We start from the raw sequence: 11,003 nt of genomic DNA, 5'->3' as shown, positions 1-11,003 counted from the left end.
TTACATTTGATTAAAAAAATGTTTTATGTTACTCAAAATCGTCCAGCTAGGTTAATATTATTATTAACATTATTATTATTATCATTATGGTTCACAATTAGCATTCCAGATACTCAACACATGAAATAGCAATTTTATCTATATTGTTTATTTTTATACATTTTCAAACTTTACGACAGATTAAAATGCAAATTATAATTATAAAGATTAATCTAATGTAGAAACCTTGTATAATTATCAATTCACACTGAAAATCCCAGAGCAATGCCATTTAAATATAACATTATTACTTCATATTCTATAACATAAATAGTATGTATGTACTGTTAATTTAAAAAAATCAATAATTAAAAATCCTAATAAATGAAATTCAAAGACAGTTAAAAAGTTAATTTATTACAGAAGCCTAGTAGAACAAAGTTACAAAGACACATTTTACCCAGAGAGGGCATTATTTACAGACTTCAAGAACAGCTGTCATTAATTACAGACATGAAACTGACGAGGCAACAGAAACCCATTCATTTTCCTGTCTTTGCAAAATACATAAAAGCTAACGTTGTATCAAATGCTTCCTCGCTTGGCTTTTCATTTCACCTGATCAAATATCTTTCAACACATTGTCGTTTGTTTTTTTAAAGACAAGGAGAGATTTTTTTTTATTAAGTGCAATTTTCTTGATAATTACAGCCTGAATTGTTGGAACGTCTGACGAGAAAAGCAGCAACAACACACGCGTTCCGTCTTCTAATTGGTAGAAAATGAAGCTCAAAAAGGCACATGACAGAGTGAGATGACAAAAAAACTTCTATCAAAAATAACCCGGTGGTTTTCCAAACTGCTGCGGGTCGATACACGTGAACCGCAGCAGAGGCCAGAAATGATGCGATTCCAAGAATCAACAGGGTCGGGAGAGGAAAGCTGTAAGATGATGAGAGTGGGGGGAGGCGGAGGGGGAGGGGGGGTCGATGGAGACGCGGCAGGAGTGAGGAGAAACAAGATGAGAGGTGGTGAACCCAGCTCTGCTCTGTGGGCTCCATATGTAGACGTTAAGTCCTGTAAACACTGAGGACATGTGGCACAGTGTCCTGATCTAATGGTCTGTGTGGTCACAGTCTGAGGCCAACATCAGATCTGTTTAATGCTTCTGTTATGGCGTCAACACTTTCTCTTTCTCAGTTCAACCGTTTGTCTTTGTCTTCAATGACATTGAAAATAAAAAGACAGCAACCATTTTTTACAAATTATACACTAAGATGGTTTTTTTTTTCTGAAATGAGATGAATTTTAATCCAGAGTTTTTCACTGTCACTGAAATAAAGAGTAAATTTAAATACATTTATTAAAAATGCAGTTTTACTGAGAAAACAAAACTGAGAAGAGTTTTTTTTTCATGTTCATATTTCATTTTTTTTCCTGCTGCTTTGATGTCCGTCCTAATCTAATGGTGGTCTAACACTTATACAGTTTATGTGTGTGTGTGTGTGTGTGTGTGTGTGTGTCATTTCAGACGTTCTCCCAGTGTGCAGCCTTCCTCCTCAGCGTCCACCGTGGACCTGAACAAACCTCAGTCCCATTACACCACGTACACTTTACCATCTCTTTACAAACCCTACCTTTACAACAACAACAACAGTGTGTCACTGTGTGTGTGTTAGACGCGGTGTGTGTGTGTGTGTGGTTTTTTGTTTTACTTTAACACAGCTTTTTACGCACGGTTTGGTTAAAGTCGAAACAGTTAGAGATGAGATGTGTGTGTGTGTGTGTGTGTGTGTGTGTGTGTGTTGTTTAACACCAGTGGTTTAACAAGGCTGATATGTAACTGACAAGAATTAGGCTCACATGGAAAAGAAGTGAAAAGAGTTGTTGATGAAAAGTCAAGAAAGTATTTGACCACATCATCAACACTATTATTATTATTAATATACTTAAATAAATGTTGTTAATACACAACTCTGACAATACAATATTTACACATCAGGTGTCATTTGTTTTAGTTTAACTTTTAATAAAAGGAAACATTATTTCCCAACTTGTGTAGCTGTACCTGAGACAGTTTATTAACTGTGGAGGAATAAATGTTCACTTTCTAAATATTTGAGATTGTTAATATTTATAGAAATCCTTCAACGGTGAAACCTTTTCATCATTGAGATCTCAGGGTTTGGGTTTTTTTCTTTTTTTTAGTAATTAGCTAATTTGATTTTTTGTTTTGCTGTCTTACGTCGATATAAAAGAAAAGGTTAATATTTTGTCGTACATGTGTTTTATCTTTACTTATTGGCCAATGAATGCCCAAAGTAAATTGACTTGAAGTTAAAAAAAAGGAGAAAAACATCATCCCACTCTTTTCTGCACCAAATAAGTCATAAATACAATAACAGTCCATAAATAAATATGCAGTACAGACGTTATTACAGTGGTAAATGTAAACAGCAGCAGCAGTTCAAATGGGACCAGGACATCATAGAAAACATTAAGAGTGTTAATTTTGGATTATATTTTTATAAACTCAGATAAGTGCTGGAACATATGAACATAATACAAACACAGACCGTCTTTAATTTAACACCATTAATCAGGAATAAAAAGTCAAGTTTGTAAGGCTCTGTAAGGCTACCATGGAAACTAGGAGTCAAATATATACAGTATATATATGTATTATATATATATATATATATATTTTTTTTTTTTTTTTTTTTTTTTTAAATCGAGAGGCCTTTTAATCATCACCTGACTGTAACAGTCCCTCCTCCTTCCTGTGGGGGGAAAACTGAGTTTCATAATTAGGCAGGCAATCAGAGACAGAGAGAGACAGAGAGAAAGAGAAAGAGAGAGAAAGAGAGAGAGAGAGAGAATTGCTCTGGCCCGCAAATCAATTCCAGTCAGTGCTGAGCACAATCAATAGATACGTATGAACAGTACAAGAGCTCCGTCGGCCAATCTGCATTCTAATAGGTGCAGCTGAACTACAGGACGCCGACGGACACCCCATATTTGACACTTAAAAACAGCCGCCCTGCCACTGTGAACTCTTCCAGTTTTAGATCACGGTGACACACATTTACACCGAGTCAACCATGAGTTGGCTAACGACAGCTTCCTTCAACCCAGAGTCTTTTTTTCGTCTCCTCTACACACCAGGGAGCATTAAATATTAACAGAAATGTGTAGTGTATTTTTAGCATTGCACACTGAAGAGATTAAAGAGAGGGTATGGAAATTTCAGAGTAGACTTTGAGGTACTTACAGTACATGTGTGTTGAATAGAGGTGGATGTACTTGGGCTGTGGGTACGACCAGAGTTAGATATTGTTTGGAAACTATGGTAAGATAAGAGCCTCAGTTTTGTAGAAATGGTTTGGATTCTTTAAGTTCAAGTGGATAGTTTTGTATAAATGTCTCGGGGACCCAGTACTGCATCTAGACCAGTACTTCTCAAACAGTGGGGCGGGCCCCTCTGCTGTAACGCTTGAATGATAACAAGCCTCCAGTCACCAGGTGGCAGCAACTCATACAGTGGTTTGTACAGATTGAAATATACATGTTGTCAGGTTCTCGTCAGTATTTCAATTTGCAGGGATGTGGGTCAGGAGGGTGTGAACACATTTCTGTCCACAAGGGGGGGGCATGATAGAAATTAATTAAGAACCACTGATCTAGACATACTTTTTGGATCTCTTCATATATAAGTATTAGGAGTTTTTCAGTGTAGGAAAACGAATGTTGCTTTGTCAACTTCTGTCTCCTCTGCACCAGGTTACTACGGCAGGTTTGAAGTAGTGGTATTTTTATTTATTAATTTGGTTTCCAGTCACTGTCAATTAGTTTCAGCTCAAACAGTCCCAGAATGCACTGTGTACCACCTCCATGTAGCACACAGCAGTAATACCACATACCACCAGTACCAGTGTCTCACTATAACCTCCACAACATGGTGAACTCTCACTTCAATGCCACCTTAATAGAATGGAGAAGGCTTCAGTGAACACCTGTGGGTCCTCAGCTTCTCATTCAACCCAGTCATTAACGTCACTGCTGTCACTTTGTTAGAAAAACATCAGTGTTGTGTGTGAACCAGTCACCGACGGATCAACTGTCAATGTTTATCTCCAACAGCCACTGCTGACACACGCATACACACACTTTCCATACCTTTCTTATGGAAACTATTTTTGTCTCTGTTGGGAAAAACAACTCCTCACTGCTCCTTGAGCTCACGTGCTGTTGCTGGTGCTGTTGCAGTAGCTGCCGTGTGTTGCTGGGGGGCGCTGTGCCAGGGCTTCCACAGGAGTGGGGCACTGAAGACGCCGATGATGCCCAGGTTGAGGACGAAGCTGAGGACCAGGACGCCGACAGTGCCCAGGAAAGACGGTGCCGCTCCATGAGTCAGTAGCCACTTCCTGCGGGTCATCATGTCTGCGATCACGCCCTCCATCTGGAAGTGTGTGCCCACCACAGCACTGACGTGAAACAGCTGGTGACTGTGGCCTGTCAGAGGAGGATGAGAACAAACGTGTATTAAAGGTTGATTAGTAGAAGTGTTAAAATACTGTTGGATCCGGAGTTACCAAAATTAGTGTTACCAAAAAGTTCTTCTCACGATTAATCAACAATAAGGTCCACTAGAGGGAGACATTTCACATCTTGGAATCTGCTCAAATACTTTAAATTATTACTGTACATTCGTAAAATAATTTTTTTATGCAAAAAATTAAAATATATTAATAACAAATTAAATAGATCAAAATTGATCGACAAGATTCTTTGTCCACACACTGTGGACATTAGAACCAAGTCAGTATATACATAAAAAAAAAAAAAAAACCTATGCTAACTTGAGCCAAAATAAACCTGAAGGAGACAATGATCGGAGATACTGCCAGAACATTCCAGTATAAGTTAAAATCAACTATCACATCCAACATCAGGGGTAATGTAGAGCCATTGTTCTGTAAACAGCAGGGAAGAGCAGAGAACAAACACAACAAAGAGACTCTACTGAATTTTTACCATAAAAAGGACAGCTATGTGTTTTTAAGGACATTAGTGTATTTTCATTCATATTTGAGAAAGTTTTATTTTTTAAGACTTTTTGAAGAGATAATCAAACTATATTAAATTACATTATAAAAGCAGTTATAGATCATCTTATATACTGTATTGTATTATATTATCTTTATGTTTGGACTGTGATACATGAATGGTTCATATTTTTAAAAACTCATTTAATTTTGAATCATATTGAAAAAGGAGGATTATAGCTTTACTAATTACTTTTATATAAATGTGTGAACAGTTTTCATTGACAAATGCAGAAAAGGTAATAAATGACAATAAAAGACAGTAATTATTAAAGCAATAAAAATATTTTAAGATTATGACAGTTACTTTAGATTCATTTTTATTTTTAGAAATTAAATTTTTATTTTCTTGTTTTCGCATTCTAAATTATATAAGTGAGTGAAATTGTTCCCTTTTACACAGAGACCAGAAAAGTGTTTATGAATTGTTGTTTTGATTAATAATCCAAACACATTTAACTAAGGGCACCTAGAATGATGGGAATAATGAAGGTGTTACTTTTTTTGAAATACAAGTCCTATTAATAACAAGACACCATAGTAACATCACAACATTTCAATGGGTCGTAAAAATGGACCAGTGTGAAACTATAGCTCCGTCCCCGTGGACGTGACTCACCGATGTAGTCGAATCTGCCGGGGGCCAGTCTCTCTGGGAGGTGCGCCGTAAACAGGAAACAGGTGAGGAAGGCAAAAAGGAGGTGATAACAGTGACTGGACAAGGCTCCGCTGGAACTGCAGTTTCCTCCAACACACAGGAGGATCTACAGCGAGAGACACTGCTTTCATCAGGAGGTTTTAAAAGACACAGTGTTCAGGCATTCTACAAAGATGTAAATATGGCTGTTTTTTGTCCATTTACTCATTTACATATACAGGATAAAGTATGTGGTTCCACTAGGGCTCCAACCCAGGACCCCATTGAATACATATGTGTCTGAGGGTCAGTCTGACTGTAACTGGTGTCGTTGTCCTTTAGAGTTCAATCTATCTTTTCATCTACTGATCCTCAGTCAGGATTTCTCAGAGCTGAACTTCCTAAGTGCTAACCGACTGAAAAAGGAAGATTCAGATTCTCTCACCCTGTAAAACAGAGGCACCGTGTCAAATATAAAAGGGACGATAAATGCTCCTGTCCTCAAGACTTTACTCCTCTGTGGGAACTGAAGCTCCAGGAACCTGAGAAGGCAAGAAGACGGACTGTGAAGACGTGTTGGTGCAACACCATTATGGGTTATCGCTAGTATACTCATCCAACTGAAACATGTTTACCTGTTTCATAATTATATTTACAACGATTAAAGCGTGATGGTATTTAATTGTTGGAAATATATTAATGTTAAACAATTCTATTTTGCCTCCTCTCTTGAATAGGCATAGAATACATTTGACTTTCTTCTGGATGCTGCAGGACAAACTTGCAGGGAGTCTACAGAATAATATGTAATTACCTGGAATAACAGGACAAACTGGTGCAGAATATTGTGTTTCCAACAGCTATGGGCACAAAATGTTGGTGGAGGAAAGTGTTGACCCAACAGTCTGGTATCACATAATGTCCATAACTGATGGCACAACCTGTAAACAAACAAAAAAATGATTCAAATATGCAGAGGTCAGTTCGTTTCTGTCTTTCTAGCTTGGAGTTTTACCGGCTTTATGAATCGCCCAATTCTGGGAATTGACTTTCACGATGACCACTAGAGGGTGCCAACGTTGAAACAACTAATTTTCTTCGTAGGTTAATTTAAGAAAGCATACCGATTCGTTTAGAATTAAAAGACAGAATATATCCTAAACTACGGCAGTGATAAAAGCCAAAGTGTTTTAACTGATTTTCAGTGTTATTTTTAGATCATTATTAATTAATACAGTACAATTTATAAAGCTAGTCGATTATGTAAATAATGTTCAGCTAAAGTACCGAGGCTGTAGAGACTGAGCGCTCCGTAATCAAAGAAGTAACAGATGTGACGGGACTCTGGTGACATGGTGCTGAAGGTGTGAGCACAACTGGAGGTAAAGGGGTAAATGCAGATGAGCACCATGTAGACCAGCAGGGGCCAGGTGTAGCTGTCGGTCAGGAAGTTCATCGACCATGACAGGGCACAAAAACGCCACAGAAAATACCTGAGGAGAAAAAACACATCATGGACTGTTGTATTATTTTGTCAGGGAATTTTGTCAGAATCCAAATGAAAACAAAGATTTTCATTTCAGTCCTGCTTCTCTGCTTCATCTTTCCTGTTTTTACAACAGAAAGACAAAGCTGCTCTATTTCACTTCTTGTTTGTTCTCTGCAGGCCTTGTTTTTCCACCACTAGGGGCACACTGACTCAAACATCAAAGAAGATTTTGATTGGTTACCATGTTGGTAGGAAGTGTGTCCAGATGTTCATGGTTTCGTTGTTCATGGAGAAGCTGCTGAGGACGCAGTCTCGCGCTGAGCTCCGTGGATGACGGTATCCAGACATGATGCCGTCTTCTCTAAACACCTGAGGATCCAGAGAACAATCACACTGTTACATTGTCCATAAATGACAACATATTATTTTGTAATCATTCAGTGTTTACCGTTGGCAAATAAACAATAAACAACCATAAACAATGATCCAACCCATTCTTACCTTCGGGACCTGGTAGTTTTCGTAGAGCTGGGGGAGTTTGAGTCGAAGCAGTTCAGTGGGCAGTCTGATGGCCCCCCTCCCTCTCTGACAAACCTCTTCTAGACGAGCACGCCCCCCACGACACAGAACCAGCCAGACTGGGTAGTCGTAGGCCGGGATCGGGGCGCCTTGTCCCGGGCTGTTGGGCTCCAATCGTAGGCAGCGCCCCCAGCTTTGGCTCCACCCAGCTGCCACACCACCACTGAGCCCGATTCCCCGCCATACTGGAAACACTGGAGGGAGACAGAGACCACGGAGAATCAGAGGTGGTCAAAAAAGAAAAAGAAAGAGCAATGTTTTTGATACTACAAGTGGTTTTCTGAGGTTTGATTTGAACTCTGAGCCAATGGTTTATATAAACCTTCATCGGGTTTGGTTTAATGTCATTCTGCCATCTCATTTACAATCCAAACATGATTAATCATGATTAATTGGGATTAATTGGGATCAACATCTGTTTTTATTTTTGACTCTTCCAACTAATTGCATTATAAATAATTTCCAGAGAATACACAAAATATAACTCAACAAATCTGATACATCTGTCACCGGTTTTGTTAAACCAAAAGCTCTATGAGAAAGTTCGACATACTTATCTAGAAAACCGTTCTCTCTGTCGGACGCCATTGTGTTTTGTTCTTTTTTGCTGACTGGAGATGACACGGAGAACAATCTCCTCTTGTTGCTGCTCTTGCGACAGACCCAGATATAAATGTGAAGAATTTCTGTCTCTGTCACTGACTGTGATAACAACACGTTAAACGGATCAGATTTCATAAAAGGTTTCCATCTCTAGTCGACGTAGAGTCAAACAACCGTGTCCGTGACTAAACCTGTGGGTTTATCAATCATTATAACTTTAAAATTGGAATCCTAAGCTGTAGAAGAAGGGTATAAATATTTAAATTCCTAATTACCAGTCTGTGTTTACTTATGTAATCCCTGTGGTTTCTAAAACAGAAGCTCTATCCCTTCAATATCTGTTTACAATTAGGAGGGAACAAAGATAAAAGGTAACTTTTAAATGTAATGTTGTTACAGAATGATCAGACAGAGGGCGCTCTACCTTTCTTTGTTTATATATATATATATAAATATATATTACAAATGGCAGCAAATATCTGACAGAATGGTTTCCTTTTAAGAATGTTCATAATAATGGCTTGATTTTTTTGTGTGTTGTTACGTTTATAGAGGCCAAAACATAAACACTGTCACGAGTTAACTTGACCTCCTCTGTCCTCACTCGCTGACCGTGAAACTCAGTGTAAGCAGGGTCAGATTTAATCAGCCGTCCTAATGTTTGTAACTTAATGGGAAACTAGGTGAAGAAAACCAGCCGTCGATAAGCTCCTGTTGTTCTCATACATTGTTGTTGTGGTCATGTGAGCTCAGAATCACTTTCAGCCTGTTAATGTTCAGAAATAAAGAGACACACCTCTGTCTGTTTTCTTCACAGCTCAGTCTCGCCTGGACGTAGGATTTCTAGGAATTGCCTCTTGTTTTTACAGCTCATACCTTCAAGAGGCTCCTCTTTGTTAGTGTAGGAACAACAAGAGGCCACGGCTACTTACTGCAGCGGGAGGGGGTGGCGGTGGCCTGTTCACTGTAACAGAGTGGGCTTTGTGGTTTATCTGAGCCTGCAGCGTTCGGGGGGATGACACTGCTCTGGAGGGAAATGAGGCACCTTTTACACACACACACACACACACACACATATATATATACACACACTCTCAGACCATGAGGATCGTGCACAGGATGGTAACATGCGTGCACAGTGGTACAAATGCCACTTTGTTCCTGGTTTGAGAACATTGACAAGTGAGTTGTGGTTTCTCTGGGAATCAAACCCAGGACTCTCTACTTCTTAGGCAGGTGTGCTTACCACTACACTATGGAAGTAGATAATAGGGAATACGTGCTGACATAATCTACTGGTAGAAAAAAAAATGTTTACAGTAGTATTATTGTTTGAGTACGTATATTAAGGACTGCTAACAACTTACTGTGACCAACTGAAATATTATGGTTTCTGTTATGCAGGAAAAATATATATGGAACAATGTCCTCACAAAACACTGTCTGTGTCTCCATTTATGGCTTGTAGCTGGTTGTCATTGTAATTTCAGCGCAAAAAAGTTACACAGTTAATGACATTTTTCCTCATTCCAGATCACATGTGCAGGCAAACGCAGTCACAGAACATTGGTCAAACTGTCATCTGGACATGTAGGCTGTAGTGGATGCATCCCTAAATACTCCAGAATGTGTTGGGTACTGAATACCAAATCCATTTCTCTCCGGTAACTGGATATTTTTATTCATTTTATACACAAATCCAGTTATATGAACTGAAGATACAAGACACATGTAGGTCCAATATTATTTCAAGTATCTGGATCAGAGCCAAACATCTGCTCAGCCCATGGTCTGTAAGTCAACATCTGCACAAACAAGCAAATCAGTGAAAATTCAACCATTTAATCTCTAGTCCAACAACTGGTGTTATGGTTTCAAACCACACGATCAAAAGTAAAAACTACCTTATGGCAGAGAAATACAAGAATACTTGTACTTTGTTTTGTAAACTGATTTACCAACAGGCCCATGTGAACACACGTGTGATGCCACAGCACTATAACTGTAGCATCACTTAAACCACACACAGTCCCAGAACACTTTTTCCTTCTTACCACCACCACCACCACCCAGCTGACTTGATGGAGTGAGTGAGTCATGACACGCCCCAAGACTGGAAGAAAAGGATGGAAACCCACTGAGATTTTGCAACATGCACAGAAACCAGATGATACAGAGCAGAGCCACATTAACATTTAACAACAGCACAACCTTTCCAGTACAAAGCCACGACCTGGGGCTCATTCAACTCTGTACTGGTTTGACCGACTGATTGTACTCTGACACTTCACCAGCAATAAGTGGTGGGAAACACTACCATAACTGAGGGTCCTGTGGCCCTCAGAGGCCAACACGGTAAAACTGAAAGTTTTCAACAGCCCACTAGGTGGCACTGTAGTTAAGGAGCACCTTTAAATCTTAAAATGTGCTGATCTACAGTGTTCTCTCTTACTTGAAGTTTATGTTACTCTACTTTGGCACCAGATGGATGGATGGACGGATGGATGGACGGATGGATGGATAGATAGATAGATAGACAGACAGATAGATAGATAGATAGATAAATAGATAGATAGATAGATAGACAGACAGATAGATAGATAGATAGATA

The 11,003-nt window shown here is 39.0% G+C and overlaps 1 protein-coding gene across 2 annotated transcripts in view; it reads right to left on the bottom strand.

The window, feature by feature from the left end:
• Positions 1-376: 376 nt before the first annotated feature.
• The window catches only part of paqr6 (progestin and adipoQ receptor family member VI), a 17,407-nt gene continuing 6,780 nt past the window's right edge, over positions 377-11,003 (bottom strand). For both annotated transcript variants that reach the window (XM_008324178.3, XM_008324179.3), the window contains exons 2-8: positions 7,712-7,983; positions 7,452-7,579; positions 7,009-7,214; positions 6,536-6,662; positions 6,167-6,263; positions 5,704-5,848; positions 377-4,491 (exon numbers count right to left, since the gene is read on the bottom strand). In XM_008324178.3, coding sequence (XP_008322400.1) covers positions 4,202-4,491; positions 5,704-5,848; positions 6,167-6,263; positions 6,536-6,662; positions 7,009-7,214; positions 7,452-7,579; positions 7,712-7,983 — 1,265 coding nt within the window. In that variant the 3' untranslated portion in view covers positions 377-4,201. The remainder of the gene's footprint in view (positions 4,492-5,703; positions 5,849-6,166; positions 6,264-6,535; positions 6,663-7,008; positions 7,215-7,451; positions 7,580-7,711; positions 7,984-11,003) is intronic.

Source organism: Cynoglossus semilaevis, chromosome 13, assembly GCF_000523025.1.
Source record: "Cynoglossus semilaevis isolate Cse_v1.0 chromosome 13, Cse_v1.0, whole genome shotgun sequence".
NCBI classification, from domain to species: domain Eukaryota; kingdom Metazoa; phylum Chordata; class Actinopteri; order Pleuronectiformes; family Cynoglossidae; genus Cynoglossus; species Cynoglossus semilaevis.
Note: the sequence above shows the minus strand (reverse complement) of the source record. Positions and strands in the feature narration are given on the sequence as shown.